We start from the raw sequence: 20,307 nt of genomic DNA on the forward strand, positions 1-20,307 counted from the left end.
AAGAGAGAATGTAAAGCAAACGTAAATGATTAACCCAGAGTTTAGAAGAGGGTTATCCAAAGAACAAGATCGGGGCTCTCCAGAGACTCCAGACCACCCAGCTGGAGCCAGGCCCTGAACCAGAAGATCTCCCCAGAATCCTGCCACCTTGTGAGACCTGTCGGCATGCCTAACAGACACCCTTCCCCTGCCCCTGCCCTCCCACCCCGACTCAGGTCCTCATTCTGTGCCCCTGCAAATTGTTCTAACTCTTCCTCCTCTCATACAACACTGCCAAGTTAATGTTTATGATTCTGATTTGCTATTCACAGGTAGTTTGTGATTTGCACTTCATGTTGTCATTTCTCTGTTGAAACTATATCAGGTCACTCTACTGTGTACCAAACATAGCACACATGGCTGAACTGGGGATTCAAGCCCTCACGGTGCAGCTCGACTTTGCAAACTTTTCCCACCACACACATTTTCTGCTCACCCTAAGTCACCTCCCCAGTGGGCTTACTCACCCTTCCATGCTTTTCTGTGCTTGCTATGGTTCTACCTACCTGGCTGGTTCTATCCTCTGCTGGAAAAATCCTATCATTTTGGAGGCCCACCTCTAGTTCTGTTTCCCCATTATCATTCCAACTAGAAAAGGTCTCCGTGTCATTTTACATCCACTTCTTTAAGGTGCCTGTCGTCCAGACCTTGAATTTCATCACCCTATTGGGCAGCATGTTTAATCTTATCTATAACATCAGAGAGCCGCTGGTTGTAAAGCATGTGTCCTCAGTCTTTGTGGACTCCTTTACTCTCTATGATTTTTAAGGACACCAAAAGAGATTTTATTTATGTTAAGCCTTATGTATAGATATTTATGATATTAAAAATTAAAACTGAAAGACTATCATCAGTCTTTTCCTGAAGGATATCAGGGAAAAAAAAATTATTCGGTTTTACTAAACACAGAGGTTTTTTCAATATAATTCTTTGCCGAGACGGAGTTAGGCAGTATCTGAGCTCTAGTTAGTCACAACTGCTTTGATATTTAAATATGATCTTGATTAGATCTCAGTTTTATAAAAGCAGAACTCAATCCCTAGTGGCAAACATAGAACTGAAAGTGCTCTATAAAAAATTTTTTTTATTGAAGTATATGTTGTATTAGTTTCAGGGATACACCACAGTGATTCATACATATATATAATATATGAATATATATACTCATATAATATATGAATATATATATAAAGAATGTATATATACATTCATATATTGTATATATATGTACACACATTCTTTTTCAGAGTCTTTTTCCTTATAGATTATTAAAAAATACTAATATTTTGTAATATTACAAAACAGTTCTCTGTACTATACAGTAGGTTCTTGTTATCTGTTTTATATATGGTAGTGTATATATGTTAATCCCAAAGTCCTAATTTATCCCCAACCCCCTTCCCCACCATAAGTTTATTTTCTATGTCTGTAGGTCTATTTCTGTTTTGTAAGTAAGTTCATCTGTATCTTTTTTTTAGATTCCACATAAAACGATATCATATGATATTTGTCTTTCCAAAAGAGCTTTATGAACATGTCATACGTAAGGAGGCAGCAAAGAGGAAGGCTTAAATGGTTTTCTAATATTCCTTGAAATTTTATTTTCCTCCTCCTACTACAGATAAAATGCCACTGAGTAATATCAAGTAAATGAATTAAAAGCCTGTCTTTTTAAAAATATATATTTATTTATTTGGCTGCACTGGGTCTTAGCTGTGGCATGTGCGATCTAGTTCCCTGACTAGAGATCAAACCCTTGCCCTCTGCATTGAGAGTGTGAGTCGTAGCCACTGGACCACCAGGGAAGCCCAGGACTTAAGAATGGGAACTTTTTATTCAGAAAAAGTTGAAGATAATTGCTGGAAGTTTACTTGAACGTTATTTTTAAAACTATTTTAAAGACTGAAGAGATGAATACAATATAGAATGGTTTTAGTTGTCCTTGTTAGAGAAAAGCAAAGAAAAAAATCCAGGTAAATTACATTTGGCTTTGAAACGTGGTTTGACATTTACATGTTGAGATGATGTATCTGACAGTCCAGACATTCACAATATTTAAGCAGCTGAATATTTTCCCGATCAAAAAAGGTTTCAAAAACTGAGAAAACATGCACCCCAGTGTTCATTACAGTATTGTTTACGATAGGCAAGACATGGAAGCAACCTAAATGCCCATCAACAGAGTAATGGATAAAGAAGATGTGGTACTTTCCAATATCCAGTAATATTAAATGGAAATATTACTCAGCCATCAAGAAGAATGAAATAAATGAAATTATTACTCAGCCATTAAAAAGAATGAAATAATGCCACTTGCAGCAACAGTGGACCTAGAGAGCATCATTCTGAGTGAAGTAAGCCAGAGAGGGAAGGAGACTATCCTATGACATCCCTTACATGTGGAATCTAAAAAGAAATTACACAAATGAATTTGCTTATAAAACAGAAACAGACTTCCAGACTTCCAGAAGGAGCTAATGGTTACAGGGGTTGGGGTGGGGGAGAGGATGAGGGGCAGGGATAGTTAGGGAGTTGGGATGAACGTGTACACACTGCTATATTTAAAATGATGACCAACAAGGACCTACTGTATAGCACATGGAACTCTGCTCATTGTTATGTGGCAGCCTGGATGGGAGGGGAGTTCAGGGGAGAGTGGATACATGTATATATGGCTGAGTCCCTTCACTGTTCACTTGGAAGTATCACAGCATTGTTTGTTAATTGGCTATACCTCAGTACAAATAAAAAGTTTTTAAAAAATTAAAAATAAGTAAATAAAAACTGAAAAAATTTTAAATATTAATTCATTAAAAAAATAAGTCCATTGCGTGTTAACATTAAATAATACATTTTAATTAAAAAACTGTATTTTCCAAATCAAAAAGAATGTATGAGAAGAGTGATATTGTTTTATATTTTTGCAAATCTCCTTGGTATCTGACTTAATAGAAGACGGCTGGATTCTCATATCTGCTTTCTGTTACAATAAGTGGCTCTAACTGAATAAAGTAAGTCAAATCTCACACAGACATGGAGGAGATCCTCATACACTTCCTAAAAGAGTCTAAGAGAGCCCCAGGGTCCTTATACCACATTTGGGGAAACATCATATTGTAAAAGAAAAAGCAATGGGTTGAGAATCAGAAGAAATGGATTCTTATTCTGGCTCTTCCTATATAGCTGATGCATAACTTTGTTCAAAACACTTAACCTCAGTTTTCTATCTACAAAATGGGTATATTAATAAGTTCTAGTATGTCCTGAGCATTAGGTGAGATAATATATTAATATGTTAATACTGCATGTGGTAGAGCTTAATAAACATTAATCTGTCCAGAGAAAGACAAATGCTGTATAATCTCACTTATAGGTGAAATCTAAAAAGCAAACTCATAGGAAAAGAGATCAGACTTGTGGTTGCCAGAGGTGGAGAGCAGGAGAAGGCTGAGTTGGAGGAAGATGATCAAGAGGTACAAACTTCTAGGGGCTTCCCTGGTGGCTCAGTGGTAAAGAATCCAGCTGTCAGTGCAAGAGACAGGAACTCAATCCCTAATTCGGGAAAATCCCACATGCCTCGGAGCAACTAAGCCTGTGCGAAACAACTGTTGAGACTGGGCACCCTAGAGCCCATGGTCTGCAAGGAGAGAAGCCTCCCCAATGAGAAGCCTGCACACCACAACTAGAGAGTGGCCCCTGCTTATCACAACTAGGAAAAAGCCTTCGCAGTCACGAAGACCCAGCACACCCCAAAAATACATAAATACGATTATATGTTTAAAAAGAGAAAAAAAAAAGAGGTACAAACTTCCAGTTATAAGTTATTACTAAGGATGTAATGTATAACATGGTGACTACAGTTAACATTGCTGTATGATATATGCTATGCTATGCTAAGTCACTTCAGTGGTGTCCGACTCTGTGTGACCCCATAGACAGCAGCCCACCAGACTCCCCTGTCCCTGGGATTCTCCAGGCAAGAACACTGGAGTGGGCTGCCATTTCCTTCTCCAATGCATGAAAGTGAAAAGTGAAAGTGACGTCGCTCAGTTGTGTCCGACTCTTCGAGACCCCATGGACTGCAGCCTAACAGGCTCCTCTGTCCATAGGAAAAGTTAAGGGAGTAAATCCTAAGAGTTCTCATCTGAAGGAGAAACATTTTTTCCTTTCTTGTTTCTTTTCTTTTTACTGTATCTATATAAAGTGATGTTAGCCCAACCTGCTGTGGTAATCATTTCACAATGTATGTAAATCAAACCGTCATGCTGTATGCCTTAAACTTATACAGTGAGGTATGTCAATTATTTCTCAATAAAACTGGAAAAAAATGAAAAACAAACAACAAATCCAAAAATAGTAGCGTGTGGAGGAGGACTGTTAAGGTATTGCTATGAGTGAGACTGACTACTGAAGATCGGAGAGCTAGAGGGTCCTACAGAGGAGAGAGACCTTTGATAGGTCTTCAAAAGAAAGAAGACTAGAAACAAGCAGAAAGACCAAGGAAAGATCACCGATTTTATACATACTGGAAAAAAATGTTTCCCATATAGTAAAAAACATGCTTACTATAGAAAACTGAAAATACATTTTCTCTGCACATACTGACGTTATTCTGTATCATGAACATTTCTCCATATTATTAAATTTTCACTGACAACATTGATTTTAATGGCTGCTTAAGATTTCATTGCATGGATGATTTATTTGACCATACTCCTATAAGATATCCAACTTGTTTTACATTTTTTGTAATCAGAAAAATGTCACACTAAGCATTTCTCTTAATGACTCTTTGTCCTCAGTTCAGTTCAGTTCAGTTGCTCAGTCGTGTTGGACTCTTTGTGACCCCATCAATCACAGCATGCCAGGCCTCCCTGTCCATCACCAACTCCTGGAGTTCACTCAGACTCATGTCCATCGAGTCGGTGATGCCATCCAGCCATCTCATCCTCTGTCGTCCCCTTCTCCTCCTGCCCCCAATCCCTCCCAGCATCGGAGTCTTTTCCAATGAGTCAACTCTTCGCATGAGGTGGCCAAAGTATTGAAGTTTCAGCTTTAGCATCAGTCCTTCCAATGAACACCCAGGGCTGATCTCCTTCAGAATGGACTGGTTGGATCTCCTTGCAGTCCAAGGGACTCTCAAGAGTCTTCTCCAACATCACAGTTCCAAAGCAACAATTCTTTGGCGCTCAGCCTTCATCACAGTTCAACTCTCACATCCATATATGACCACTGGAAAAACCATAGCCTTGACCAAATGGACTTTTGTTGGCAAAGTAATGTCTCTGCTTTTCAATGTGTTATCTAGGTTGGTCATAACTTTCCTTTCAAGGAGTAAGCGTCTTTTAATTTCATGGCTGCCATCACCATCTGCAGTGATTTTAGAGCCCAGAAAAATAAAGTCTGACACAGTTTCCACTGTTTCCTCATCTATTTCCCATGAAGTGATGGGACCAGATGCCATGATCTTCGTTTTCTTAATGTTGAGCTTTAAGCCAACTTTTTCACTCTCCTCTTTCACTTTCATCAAGAGGCTTTTTAGTTCCTCTTCACTTTCTGCCATAAGGGTGGTGTCATCTGCATATCTGAGGTTATTGATATTTCTCCTGGCAAAACTTGATTCCAGCTTGTGCTTCTTCCAGCCCAGCATTTCTCATGATGTACTCTGCATATAAATTAAATAAGCAGGGTGACAATATACAGCCTTGATGTACTCCTTTTCCTATTTGGAAACAGTCTGTTGTTCCATGTCCAGTTCTAATTGTTGCTTCCTGACCTGCATATAGGTTTCTCAAGAGGCAGGTCAGGTGGTCTGGTATTCCCATCTCTTTCAGAATTTTCCACAGTTTATTGTGATCCACACAGTCAAAGGCTTTGGCATAGTCAATAAAGCAGAAATAGATGTTTTTCTGGAACTCTCTTGCTTTTTCCATGATCCAGCAGATGTTGGCAATTTGATCTCTGGTTCCTCTGCCTTTTCTAAAACCAGCTTGAACATCTGAAGTTCATGGTTCAAGTATTGCTGAAGCCTGGCTTGGAGAATTTTGAGCATTACTTTACTAGTGTGTGAGATGAGTGCAATTGTGCGGTAGTTTGAGCATTCTTTGGCATTGCCTTTCTTTGGGACTGGAATGAAAACTGACCTTTTCCAGTCCTGTGGCCACTGCTGAGTTGTCCAAATTTGCTGGCATATTGAGTGCAGCACTTTCACAGCATCATCTTTCAGGATTTGAAATAGCTCAACTGGAATTCCATCACCTCCACTAGCTTTGTTCGTAGTGATGCTTTCTAAGGCCCACTTGACTTCACATTCCAGGATGTCTGGCTCTAGGTGAGTGATCACACCATCGTGATTATCTTGGTCATGAAGATCTTTTTTTGTACAGTTCTTCTGTGTATTCTTGCCATCTCTACTTAATATCTTCTGCTTCTGTTAGGTCCATACCATTTTTGTCCTTTATCTAGTTTGTGAATATTGTCTAGGATAGCTTTCTAGAAGGAAAATTAGAGATGGTATGTCTTAAGGTTAAGATTAAAGGCTCTGAGTCAGTTGACCTAGGTTTGTACCCCATTTAAACCCCTTCTTAGAGGCACAAGTCACTTAATCTCTCTAAGACTTAGTTCCTTTACCCATAGATTAACATTTCCTACATCACCAGGTTCTTGTAAATGTAAAGTGCTTTTCATAGAACCTGACACAAAATAAGGGCTCAATAAATGTTAGCTGTTATTATTATCATAAATTGAATTCATATATTTATCACACATATATACACAAGCAACTGGTCTGTTTCTAGACTATTAGTTTAGCCTTTTTATTCTGTCTCTTCTTGTACCCACTGCACATCGTGGCCTTTTATTTATTTATACATTGCTTGTCTCATAAAGGGTTTGAAGTAATGGACTAAAAATGAAGAGCAAATTCCCTCTCCTTCCTCCTCTTTATAAAAATTTTTCTTTGCTTTCTTGTCTACTTTTTTAAAAAAAAACAACAACAAGTGAATGTTTGTATGCTAAGTCGCTTCAGTCGTGTTTTGACTCTTTGCGACCCCATGGACTATAGCCTACCAGGCTCCTCTGTCCATGGAATTCTCCAGGCAAGAATACTGGAGTAGGTTGCTACTTCTTGCCAAACCAAGGATGGAGCCTGCATCTCTCACATCTACTCCATTAGCAGGCAGGTTCTTTATCAGTAGCGCCACCTGGGAAACTCAGCAGTGAATGGTAGAATCATTTAGTAAAGTAAAAAAAGATTCCACTAGAATTGTGATTAAATGTAGAAAAAGTGAGAAACTATTAGGAATTGACATCTTTATAAGATTCATTTTTTTCTAAGAACATGGCTTGTCTTTCCATTTTTTCAGTCTTCATATCTGTCAGCAAAATTTTAGGTTTTCTGTATATAGTTTATTCATATTTTCCACTAAGATTATAGCTAAGTATTTTATGGTGATATTATTGTTACCTCTGTGAATGGGTAAGAAACTAATCACAATAGCTAATGTATATTGAAAGCTTCCTATGTGCAGAAAGGTTCTAAATGCTTTACAATATTAACTAATGTAATGTTCATCATAGCTTTATAAGATAACTATAATTTACATTTTTGTTTTGTAGATGAAGAAACTGAGGCCAGAGGAGTTAGTTCAAATGGTTAGTAAATGGATAAATAGGGCTTTAACCTCTTGCCACCTGGCTCTACCGTCTATGACCTTAACTACCATGTTATTGGGATACTTTTATTAGTTACGTCTTTTAACTGGTTATTCTTAGTTTATAAGAAGGCTAGGATATGTTTTATATTTGTCTTGTATCAAGTGGTGTCTCTGAATGCCATTATTAATTCTCATCATTTTTGAATTGGTTCTTATGGATTTTCTATATACACAATCATATCATCTGCAAACAATGATAAATTTGCCTCTCTCTTTCTAAAAGTTATAACTCCTTTTTGAAAATTTCCAGGCTTATTGTATTGGATTTTTTTAGAATAATATTAAATAACACGGTGATGAGATAAGACATTCTTGTATTATTTTATATTTACATGAATTGTTGACTTCATACACATATATATGTGTTTATGTATAAAGAATATTAAGACTATTAAGAATGTTTTAGAGGGACTTCCCTGGTGGTCTAGTGGCTAAGACTCCGCATTCCCAATGCAGAGGGCTGGGGTTCAATCCCTAGTCAGAAAACTAGATCCTGCATGTGGCAACCAAGACCCGGCCCATCCAAATACATAAATCAATAAAAATAATTTAAAAAAAAAGAATGTTTTAGAAAATGGAAATTACTTGCCATGTTCTCTTTGATGACTATTACAAATGATCAAATGTTTTTCTTGTTTGCTTTACTTTTGACTTATCATATAAATAAATTTCCTAATACCTAACCTGTGTTAATTCCTGGGATAAACCCTGTTTCTGGTATATTATTATTATGTTAATATACTATTGACATTTATTGTTAATCTCAAATATTATAGGATTTTTACATTTATATTCCTAAGTTAGCTAAGTCTATAGGTTTGCTCTTTTGGAAGGTCCTCCTTCTGACAGGTTTTGATATTAGGTATATTCTGGCCTCCTAAACAATTGGGTAGTTTTCCGTCTTTTTCTATGTTCCAGAACAGTTTCTACTTTCTATTCATTTTGACAGATAAATACTGTATAATAGAGATGACAAGGAAGAGAATGCAAATTGGCACAGATTATTTTGCCTCAGTAACTCTGCCACTTTCATAGCTGGAGGACAGCCTTGATTGTGAAGAAGCAATTTGGAGCAGTAGGAGGGTCAAATGGGCCATTATTTTGGGGTTGAAGAGTGCGGCTGGCTGGGCAGGCACAGAGGTAAGTGAAGGTGGGCCTGGGGAGGGAGACCAGTGTTGAGGGAGGAGGAGAGCCCAAGAGAAAGTGAAAGGAGAGTTTACAATTCACTGGCAGTATTTAAACAAGGACAGAAAAACAGGAGCAGGTAGAAGGACTGGGCCTGAAGATGCGGAATGCTGGAGGATTATCTGGAAGTGGGTACTCCTTTCCTTCCAGAAATGTTTCCAGAGCTCTGACCTGTTAGTCACTGGCTCCTGGAGAAAGCAACATTACTTCTCACCCACCAAATCCCTATCTTCATTCCAGCAAAGGCCTACATGCAATAGCGTAACAGTGACTCACATACTTCTGAGCCCAAAAGTTCAGAATGGAGAGCAGAGGAGAGGGAAGCAGAGGATAAGACAGAACTGATTAACTCTGACTTTATGCCTAGGGCCAAGCCCTTTAAAAGGTTCTCTATTTCTTTTTCATTCATTCCCTTTTGCTCCTCTGTAGCTCATATAGACAGACCCACAGTCTGTGCTGTTCTTTAAGACAAAGCAAAGTGTTGTAGAAGAGGTGGAGAGCAATGTGGTGTGGAATTACCTGGAACCGTTCGGCATCATGCTTGCCACACAGTAGAGATCATTTCGAATGAAAAAACAAAAACATCTCAGATGAATGAAATTCAGCCAATCTAAACTTACTTTAAGGTCAGTCAGAAATTCTAGGCTCTTTTTAACACAAAACCTTTTGAAAATTATTTTCGCTGATGACAAAACTGACATTACGATTTCATAGATTTTCCTCTCTCCCTTTCACCCATGGATGGGTTAGTTAACAATCAACAGAACAGCCACCAGCCAGCTTGACATCAGGAGGAAGATGCTAGGAACACAGATGGTCCACAGCCCAGATAATTAACTTTTTCTGAAGACGAACATCTCATAAGTCTTCTGTGAATATAGAGTTTGGTTGGGCACAGCTGGGGCAGAGAACAACAAGCAGGCTTTCCCAACAACTCTTCTTCTTCTTATAATGTCGGCAGAGAATCACCCACTTCCCGTCAACTCCCTACTCTTAAGATCTTCAGGGAAGAATTCAAAGAAATACTGGAGACACTTCACCTTAAAGGAGGGAAGGAATAACTCCCTTCTCCTTAAGTGTGGAATGCACACAGTGACTTCCTTCCAGAGTACAGGATGGAAGGGGTGGGGGGGAGGAGTGTAATTTTTCAGTAGAGAAACCTGATAAACACTAGTTCTACCAGGTCATAAAGGTCAATATTAACAGTCAAAAATTATGTTGATGATATGTACTCTTGATATGATGTGATGAAAATGGCCACTTTACCTCTGTGATCTTCCTCCCCCAAACCCATAACCCCAGTCTAATGAAAAACCCCATCAGACAAATTCCAGTGGAGAGATGTCCTTCAGTATACCTAACCAGTATTCCTCAAAACTATCAAGGTCATCAAAAATAGAGAAAGCTGTAGGAAGACATGAGAGAGCTGGCTGTGCTGTACTACCTGCTCAATATTTCTATAATTCTAAAACTGTTTTAAGAAATAAAGTCTAGTTAATAAGAAGAAGATAGGATAAAAGTACCTCCAATTCTTAAGCTTCATAGGCATTTTCTTATTTCTTTAGTTTTCTAAGCTTTATCTTTTGGGGGCACGCACTAAATACATTGCACCCAGGGCTCCTTATAGCTTATCCTATCCATACCCATTCCGTATTTCTCAGAACTCTGATCCCCCACGGGCTACGGTCATCTCAACCAGTCTCGTGGCTAGTCACTACCTCTCTTCTGGCGATTTCCAAATCTTGTCTGGTTCAGGATCACTATTCATCCAACTCTCTGTTACACAGCGCCCCCTAGGCGTCAAATTCAGCATTTCCAAACCGAAACCCTGATTCTCCCTAAAAGAGCTTCTCACTTCCTGTAGCACTCAAAGAGGCCAAAATCTTGGGCTTCACCCGCAGACTTCCCATGTCAGGCTTCCTGTCAGTCGGTCACTAAGTGATCTCCTGCCTCGGGCCTTTCGTATTGTGTTCTCTATCCATCCTCGCTGCCAGGCCCTCAACACCGCTGGGCCCCTGCCTTCAGGTTCTCTTTCTCCTCCCTATATCTTTCTTTGCTTCATTCTTTTCCTTCTTTTCCATCCCTGTAGCAGCTGTTCACAAAGGAAAATGTAGAGATTCTCTCAAAAGGAAAATGTAGAGATTCTCTCAAAAGGAAAATGTTGAGATTCTCTCAGGTCTCCGCCAGGCTGTTCATAACTCCTCTCCACTGTAATTCCTCACCATGAGTTTGTTTTTTTTTTCCTTCCTATCTTAGTGTGTGTTTAGATATTTATTTATTTTTTGTTTGTTTGAAATATAGAATAGAAAGGAATTGGTGGCTAAATTGCCACAATCTATTTTAAAATATACTAAGGCCCATACAAAGCCCAGTTTAGTCATTACCTTAATTTTCTCAGGATTTTGAAGGACCTAAGTAGAGACACAAGAACCACCTTTGAATTAGGCAATGGAAAAAGCTGACATAAAATGGCTGCAGAAAGCAATAAAATTATGAGCTAAAAATGAGGGTAAGAGGAGATCATAAGGAAATTTAGAAAGGGAAGAACGGGAGACTTTCAAAATACTGCTTATGACAGTATTGCATGGGATGCAACAAAAACGCACGCGTCCCACCGAGCCAGCCAGGAGTCGAACCTGGAATCTTCTGATCCGTAGTCAGACGCGTTATCCATTGCGCCACTGGCCCCGAGACGACTTTGGTGGCCCCAATGATGACACTTCAAGCTTATACTACAGGGCTTCATGGGACGTGTAGTCTCTGCACGGAGTTCTACGAGTACACGAAGCATTATGGGAGATTAAATTCGTCGAGAACTAGACCCTGAGATTGGTGATTTTTCCGAAGCCTCGACGTACGTCACTGTGCAGCCCGCGGATTGGCGAGAAGAGCCACTCCCCACCCCTCCTCCTCCAGCTCCAGAGCCGTGGGAGACGCTCTGGTTGTTAAGGTGAAACGTCCCGCCTTCTGGGGGCTTTTTTCCGGCTTTGTGATTGGCTGCTAGCTTCAGGGAATCTCGGCGTGGATTGCGCGAGGGAAAAGATGGCGGCGATGGCGGTCGGTGGTGCCGGTGGAAGCCGCGTGTCCAGCGGGAGGGACCTGAATTGCGTCCCCGAAATAGCTGACACACTGGGGGCTGTGGCCAAGCAGGGGTGAGGGCCTGGACCTCTGCGAGCTGAATGCGGGGTCCGAACTCGGGGACCGAGAGGGACAGACCAGTCATCCCCGAGAGGCAGGCGTGAGGGGGTCGAAGTGGATGAGACCAGGGCGGGAGAAACCATTTAGTCCTTCGGGATGAGAAGCCTCGGGCCCTGGAGCTTGAGAGGAGGGCGGGAAACTTATTGGGGGCGTGTGGTTACTGAACCCCAAAGTCGGAGGAGTTATCAGGTAAACTCAAAAAGGGGGCGTAGAGACCTCCCGGGCCCTGGAGAGCGAGATTACCGTATGAAATTGGGAGAAATAGGAGGTTAGGGAGAGGAGAGCTAAACCTTGAGGGGGGATACTTGGGCAGTACTGCTGCCGATCTGGATGTGACAGTCTCGGAAAACCAGTGACAGCAGAGTAGAAAGTCCACGTGGTGTGGATATTCATCTTTTCTCTTAACTCATCTTTTCCATGGCTGTGTCCTGGCGAGAAATTGAGGCACAGTACAGCGGAAGTGATATGCCCCAAGGTTGGCTGAATTCAGCAGTCTAGTCGGGTCGCTGGTGGCAGCCGAAAGGGTTGTGCAGAATCAAGAGAGCCAGTCCAATTACTTGGATCTCTGGGCACTGCTGCTGTCTTTACATGACGATTCTGGGTCTGTCGCGGTTGTAGGTTTGATTTCCTCTGCATGCCTGTGTTCCACCCGCGTTTCAAGAGGGAATTCACTCAGGAACCTGCTAAGAGTCGGCCGGGCCCCCAGACACGATCAGACCTACTGCTGTCAGGAAGGGGTAGGGAGCATCCCACATGCCCCTTAATTATTAGAGGCAGTAACAACTTATGCTTTATCAGTGCCTTCCTCCTCTTCCTTTCTTGACTTGGATATATTGGTTCGCCCCACGGATATAGATAACTCGTGTTCTCTCCTTACCTGCCTACTAAAAGCCTTAGTTCCCTGTTCTGTCAGGCTCTCCTGTATCTGTGATAGAAAAAGTCTTTGTCTTTCATCTCTAACTCTATTCCCTGTTAAGAACTAGAAATTGAATGAGTAAAGTGCTGAACCTTATTTAGTCTTTGTCTTTCTTGGGTGGGGGAGTGCAGACTGGAATACACTAATTGTGGGAAAGCTTTCTCCATGGATTCGTCCAGACTCAAAAGTGGAGAAGATACGCAGGAACTCTGAGGCGGTAAGACTGACCTCTTCACTGACTCTAAATACCTGTAAACAAGCTGGGTGGGGAGAGCACTTTTTCTCCACTCTGTAACTTAGTAAATTTGATATAATGCAATTAAAGCTATTTGAGCTGCTAGCTCTTAACTTTATCCTTTTAATCTCTATTCCAGGCTATGTTACAGGAGCTGAATTTTGGGGCATATTTGGGTCTTCCAGCTTTCCTGCTGCCCCTAAATCAGGAAGATAACACAAACTTGGCGAGAGTTTTGACCAATCACATCCACACTGGCCACCACTCCTCCATGGTATGGCGAGGGCTTCCTTTCCTGCTGCATATTATGATAGTCAGGCTGTGCTAAGTATCTTCTTGTTCCTAGCCATTCAGTAAAGGGTGCATTTGGGAGAATTGAAATGTCAGTACTGCCTACCCACAATAAGAGTGGTAAGCAAAGTATTATAAAACGTACAGAATATCAGTTATTTCCCGCAACTTCCAGAGATAAAAGACAGCATATAATCACAACTTGGGAAAAGGATATAAGGGGATTAGCTTGAAATCTGGATCAAGATCTTTTTAATTGAAGGAAGCTTTCTGGACCTAATGGGTTCAAAACAATTCTAAATAGGGTGTTGAACCTATTTATTATTCATGTGCAGTTCTGGATGCGGGTGCCATTGGTGGCACCAGAGGACCTGAGAGATGATATAATTGAGAACGCACCAACTTCACACACAGAGGAGTACAGTGGAGAGGAGAAGACATGGATGTGGTATGTTTCCTTTTGCGGCTGTACCTGGGGTGGAGGGAAGTACAGAGTGGAACCTGTAGGAAGGTCTCCCTGAGGTGTGGTGATTGGTGGGCCATATGTATTTGATGGGCTTCCCTGGTGGCTCAGACAGTAAATGGTCTGCCTGCAATGCTGGAGACCTGGGTTCAATCCCTAGGTCAGGAAGATCCCCTGGAGAAGGAACTGGCAAACCACTCTAGTATTCATGTCTGGAAAATTCCATGGACAGAGGAGCCTGGAGGGCTACACTCCATGGGGTCACAAAGAGTTGAACACGACTGAGCAACTAACTTCTGTGTTTTGACTCTGCACAGGTGGCACAACTTCCGGACCTTATGTGATTACAGCAAGAGGATTGCAGTGGGTAAGTCCACAAAGATCCTGGGATAGGTTATCCTTCTCTGAAGTCCTGTGACTAAAAATCAGGAGTCTCATGTATACTTGGCTGCTGGGGCATACTTTCTCCATGCTTTAGTCTGCCTTCCTTAAGGAGGAGACAGATCTTGCACAAAAGAGCACGCAAAGATTCTGGCCTATGTGATTGACAGGTCTTTGTTTTCCCTTTTGTAGCTCTTGAAATTGGTGCTGACCTCCCATCTAATCATGTCATTGATCGTTGGCTTGGGGAGCCCATCAAAGCAGCCATTCTCCCCACTAGCATTTTCCTGACCAATAAGAAGGGATTTCCTGTTCTTTCTAAGATGCACCAGAGGTTGATCTTCCGACTTCTCAAGGTGTGTAGTGGAAGGGTTCTAAAGGTGTTCCAGCTAATCTTGTTTTACTCACACATGTGTGATGGGATTTTTTTTTTTTTTTTTTTTTCCCTTTGTGGGGCTGACTCTTCCTCTCTAATTTCTGGAGCGCAATTTCAGCAAAGCTGGGGGCCTTGAGAGCAAAAGAACAAATAGCAGTAGAAGCCCCAGAAACATTTCAAAAGGAATCGGGTATCATGAGAACTTTGCAGAAAGTTTGATCTAAGAAGTTCCAGCAATGATTCATGGGGTCCCTTGTGCCAGGTGATGCTTATGTGGTATAGGAGGGCTCTTGGTGCTTTTGTTGGTGTTCAGAGGTATTTGGTGATCTGGGCCTTATTTTATGCTGAAGCTCTTTGACCATAAGCTTCAATAATACCCTCTTGGTTCAAGGACTGTGTCTGATGGCCTTACTTATTCTCACAGTTGGAGGTACAGTTCATCATCACAGGCACCAACCACCACTCAGAGAAGGAGTTCTGCTCCTACCTCCAATACTTGGAATACCTGAGCCAGAACCGACCTCCACCCAATGCCTACGAACTCTTTGCCAAGGGCTATGAAGATTACCTGCAGTCCCCACTCCAGGTGGGTCTGGTGTCCACTAAGAGGATGGGGGTGGGGGGAGGAAATGTATCTTGAGAGCAGGTACCATAAAATCTCACTGGAGCTCAGGGGACAGTGGGAAGGTTTTGGTATTCTGGTGCACTGTCCTTGCCAAAAAGTGGCTAACTTACTCTGTCTTTTTCCTCTCATTCATCAGCCACTGATGGATAACCTGGAATCTCAGACATACGAAGTGTTCGAAAAGGACCCCATCAAATACTCTCAGTACCAGCAGGTACAGTATGGGTCTCAGTATCAGGCAAAGGGCTGGGATGACCTGGGTGAAGATGGCATTACAGCCACAGGGTCTTCCCTCCTGCCCCCCAGGCCATCTATAAATGTCTGTTAGATCGAGTGCCAGAGGAAGAGAAGGACACCAATATCCAGTGAGTGCTCTCTGCCTGATTCCCAGAGATGTGCATGCCTGCCTCTCTACATGTACAGTCAGCTTGACTGCTCCCTCTGTTTCTTAGAGTGCTGATGGTGCTGGGAGCAGGCCGGGGGCCCCTGGTGAATGCTTCCCTGCGGGCCGCCAAGCAGGCTGACCGGCGGATAAAATTGTACGCTGTGGAGAAGAACCCAAATGCTGTGGTGACGTGAGTGGCAACCTTGATGCTGGGAAGTTTGGCCCCAGTGCCAGTATTTCTTTCTCCTCCTGACTCGTTTCATCTGTTTCAGGTTGGAGAACTGGCAGTTTGAAGAATGGGGAAGCCAGGTGACAGTAGTCTCATCGGACATGCGGGAGTGGGTGGCTCCAGAGAAAGCAGATATCATTGTCAGTGAGCTTCTGGGGTCCTTTGCTGACAATGAACTGTCACCTGAGTGCCTGGATGGAGCCCAGCACTTCCTAAAAGGTGCCTCCAGGCTGGGGTGTACTGAATAAGGGGATTGGATTATCAACTGGGAAGGCTCCTGGGTTGGGCAGGGGTGGGTATGGCAGCATCTTAGAAGAGGTTACAGAGTTTAGGGGAGGCAGGGCTGACTTGAGTCAGTGCCCTTAGCCAGTGACACAATCTCCCTGAACCTCGGGTGTGGGTGTTCACATCTGTAAAATGAGGGGAGTGGACCAGAGCAGAAACTTAAAAAATATTTATTTAGTCATTTATGGCTGTGCTGGGTCTCCGTTGCTGCATGGACTTTTCTCTAGTCGGGGAGAGCAGGGGCTACTCTCTAGTTGCCGTGCATGGGCTTCTCATTGCAGTGGCTTCTCCTGCTGCAGTGCACAGGCTCTGGGGCGCGTGGGCTCAGTAGTTGTGGTACATAGGCTTAGTTCCTCCTCTGCATGTGGGATCTTTCCAGATCAGGGATCGAACCCATGTCTTCTGCATTTGCAGATGGACTCTTTACCACTGAGCCACCAGGAAAGCCCCCAGAGCAGAGATTCTTAGTCTGAGATCTGTGGACTCCCTGAACTGCCATGACATGTACCTTGGATTTAGCTTTCATCACTAGCTCAAAGGAAAGAAAGTTAAGGACCATTAGATTAGAATACTTTGGGTTCCTTCCAGTTTTACTCTTATGTGACTCTAAATTAACCTGGAAGTAGAATGCTTTAGGGCATGAGCAGGGGGCAGGGTGGCCTGGGAATGTGACAACATGGAGCTGCCTGGTCTTTTTTGATGTGGGAGGTCTGGGCCTTCAGTACAGATACACCATTTCCATCCGCTGGGAAGTAATGTGCCCCTTCTGCTCTGCAGATGATGGCGTGAGCATTCCTGGGGAGTACACCTCCTTTCTAGCTCCCATCTCCTCCTCCAAGCTATACAATGAGGTCCGAGCCTGTCGGGAAAAGGACCGTGACCCTGAGGTAAAGAGCCACTCTCTTCTGGCGGTCTCTTCTCTCTTTAATGCTTTTCTTTTTCTCTGTCAGCATAACTGTTTTCTTCCACTGGAGGAGATGAAGAGATGAAGGAGTTGGGGATGTGGGAAAGTAACTGAAGTGAAACTACGTTTTTATCTTTGTCCGTGTCGTTAGAGCTTGGGCTGTATTCCCTGAGGAATTAGGTAGTGCTCACCTGTCTTCTTCAGATATCATTTTCTCTGTTTTGGCACAGGCCCAGTTTGAGATGCCTTATGTGGTACGACTGCACAATTTCCACCAGCTGTCTGCACCCCAGCCCTGTTTTACCTTCAGCCATCCTAACAGAGGTGGGTTCCTGCATGGCTGTCCTCTGACTGAATGGGGAGCTCACCTCCCTGGTTTCTTCCCTTGCTGTCCTGGGTCTATCTGGCCTCTTATCTAGGCTTCCTTTCCTGGTTCCTGCTTATGCTTTACCAAGCTGTCTACGGTTTCTGGTTCCTCATCACCCACACAGCTCTTCCCTGACAGATCCTATGATTGACAACAATCGCTACTGTACCTTGGAGTTTCCTGTGGAGGTGAACACAGTGCTGCATGGTTTTGCAGGCTACTTTGAGACTGTGCTTTATCAGGACATCACTCTGAGTGAGTGTCTGGGGCAGTGGATGGGGGTTGAAGAGTATGCTACCTGGGCAGCTTATGTATTTAATACATGTTGCATTTGGAGTCACAAGGAACTGAGCAATCAGTGAATGGAGATCTTTGATGACTTGTTTCCATGTTTACAGATGAGACTGTCCTCAACCTAGGCAAAAAACAGAGTCACGGAGACCTTGTTTTGTTGTTGTTGTTAATTTTTATTGGAATATAGTTAAAACAATGTTGTGTTAGTTTCAGGTGTACAGCAATCAGTTATTCTCAATTTTTATCATTATTTTGTCCACTTAGGTATCCGTCCAGAGACTCACTCTCCTGGGATGTTTTCATGGTTTCCCATCCTCTTCCCCATTAAGGTAGGTTTCACCTTAAGGCTCCTTGGGTTAAAAAGTAACTTATGGCATTGATGTTTTGCCCCTTTCCTCCTCCCAGGATAACGCTTGGCTGTGACCCTTGTTCTGCTGCTCTCACGTGCAGTTGTAGATGTTGGGATATTTGCAGTGGCCTTCCACCTGGCTTCCCACATCTACTTAGGCTGTTCTTCTGTCCATTCTGTACCTGGAGCAAGAGTCTTCTTTTAAAAGCACAACTATGATCCTGTCTCTCTCTCCTGCTTTTAAAACCCTTCAATATCTTTCCAGTTCCCTTAGGATAAAGTTTGTTTTGGCACATAGCATGTGGGATCTTAGTTCCCTGACCAGGGATTGAACCCACGCTCCACACAGTGGAAGTGCAGAGTCTTAACCACTGGACCACCAGAGAAGTCCCAGGATAAAGTCTTAAATCTTCCTTAGACTTGGTGTGATGTAGTTTTCACCTGCATTTGCAGCTGCTGTCCTTTGTTTACATTGCTCAGTCCTTGGACCTTCTTTTGGTTCCTCTAATACCCCATGTTCTTTCCTGCCTCAGGGTTTTTCACACCTTTGTCCTCTGCCTATAAAGTTCTTGGCTCATTTTCTGACCCAGGTGACTTTATCTTCCAGGTCTTATTAGACATTCTTATTGTCAGATAATTTTCCCTGACCTCATAGACTAGGTTAGCATTACTTTTCATAGGTACTGTCCCTGTTCACAGCATTCATCCTACTTTTGATTATTTGTTCAGTGTCAGATTGTTCAGTTCTGATTATTTGTTCTGATAGATTTCAAACTTCATGAGGGTTGGAATGTTACGTTTCATCATTATCTCCACACTTAACTTAGTACCTTGCCACATAAAATTCATTAGCTCCACCCTGAACCTCCCTATCTTTCTTCTTATAGCAGCCCATTACGGTGCGTGAAGGCCAGACCATCTGTGTGCGTTTCTGGCGATGCAGCAACTCTAAGAAGGTGTGGTATGAGTGGGCTGTGACGGCACCGGTCTGCTCTGCTATTCACAACCCCACAGGCCGCTCTTACACCATTGGCCTCTAGCCCTGCCTGCAAGTGTCTGGAAGCCTTGGAAGCAGCTGCAGATTCTGTTCCTGTAGCACAGAAGGTGCAGTACACCATGGGCTCTGATTCGCTGTGCCCATCAGAGAGGAACATTTCAGTCTGCTTTCCTACCTTACGTCAAGATGGCAAAGGAGAATTGTGGGGCTCACGCCACCAATCTGTGAAGACTTCAGGCCTGAGCATGAGGAATTCATGTTGGATCTGTGGCTACTCCAACAGGCATTCAGCCTCAAAGGCTCCCTGGGATAGCTCTGAGAACATGTGTATTGAACAAATTTTCAGCCCTCTTCCCTGTCCATCTCTGTTCCTATTTTGATGGTTTTGTGTAAGGAGGAAATACAAATAAAATGAGGTTATGGTCTTTCCTGCTCCAACTCTGCTGCCCCCTGCCTCTACTTCTTCAACTATTACTTACACATATTCAGATCTATGCTCTTATCCAATACTTGAAGGGGCCTAGGTTTATTTCCTATCTAAGAAGCTTAGTGATGACTCTTGGACTCCCAGGTACAAGCCTTTCTGACCAGCTACAGAGAGGTCTTGTCCTTTAGGACCTGATTAGGTTCTTTTCTGGGGAGGAGGCATGGAGTTTGCTGCCACGGAGAGAGATGGGGTAGTGAGTGAAGCCAGCTTCCCTTCCACCTTCCTGAGCTGCTGCACTACCAGCTCCTCTGTTACCTCTTGGGAGTGTTAACTGGAAGTCATCCACACTTCTCCAGCAAGAAGCCATTTATTTTGTTTGGATAAAAACACAGGATTAGAGTTTGAAGTCCTAAGAGGTAATCTAGTTCAAGTTTACATTTTTACAGAAAAGGAATTGGTATAATGATAAAAAGTTAATATTCAAATCAGTACTCAAACGGTTCCTGTGAGTTCATGGCCGTCTCCCATGTTTTAATCAGCTACGTTTTTGGCAGCTATATTAGGCAGTTGAAGTATCTGGGAGTTCTGGAGGCTCCTGGAATGTGAGGGTGGACGTCAGATAGACGGCTGAGTACAGCTGCACCCA

General features: G+C 42.6%; 1 protein-coding gene and 1 non-coding gene across 5 annotated transcripts; one reads left to right on the forward strand and one right to left on the reverse strand.

The window, feature by feature from the left end:
- Positions 1-11,554: 11,554 nt before the first annotated feature.
- Positions 11,555-11,627, reverse strand: TRNAR-ACG (transfer RNA arginine (anticodon ACG)). The gene has a single exon. It is a non-coding gene; the product is annotated as a tRNA-Arg (tRNA).
- Positions 11,628-11,790: 163 nt separating this feature from the next.
- PRMT5 (protein arginine methyltransferase 5) lies at positions 11,791-19,672 on the forward strand. Of its 4 annotated transcripts, none has more exons than XM_015473033.2 (17): positions 11,791-11,889; positions 12,756-12,874; positions 13,185-13,270; positions 13,428-13,562; positions 13,915-14,027; positions 14,360-14,409; positions 14,616-14,779; positions 15,224-15,385; positions 15,561-15,638; positions 15,731-15,789; positions 15,877-15,999; positions 16,082-16,257; positions 17,101-17,210; positions 17,458-17,551; positions 17,733-17,849; positions 18,153-18,217; positions 19,125-19,672. In XM_015473033.2, exons 2-17 carry the CDS (start codon positions 12,772-12,774, stop codon positions 19,275-19,277), a joined length of 1,788 nt encoding a protein of 595 aa, XP_015328519.1. In that variant the 5' UTR covers positions 11,791-11,889; positions 12,756-12,771; the 3' UTR covers positions 19,278-19,672.
- Positions 19,673-20,307: the final 635 nt, after the last annotated feature.

This window comes from Bos taurus, chromosome 10, assembly GCF_002263795.3.
Source record: "Bos taurus isolate L1 Dominette 01449 registration number 42190680 breed Hereford chromosome 10, ARS-UCD2.0, whole genome shotgun sequence".
Lineage (NCBI taxonomy): Eukaryota > Metazoa > Chordata > Mammalia > Artiodactyla > Bovidae > Bos > Bos taurus.

Excerpts from the sequence above, each read along its gene's own strand:
- PRMT5 (XM_024997503.2), top strand. The coding sequence starts at position 12,119 with ATGCGGGGTCCGAACTCGGGGACCGAGAGGGACAGACCAGTCATCCCC. Across the intron at positions 15,386-15,560 it reads ACCTGCAGTCCCCACTCCAG|CCACTGATGGATAACCTGGA; the intron begins GTGGGTCTGGTG and ends CTCATTCATCAG. Across the intron at positions 15,639-15,730 it reads AATACTCTCAGTACCAGCAG|GCCATCTATAAATGTCTGTT; the intron begins GTACAGTATGGG and ends CCTGCCCCCCAG.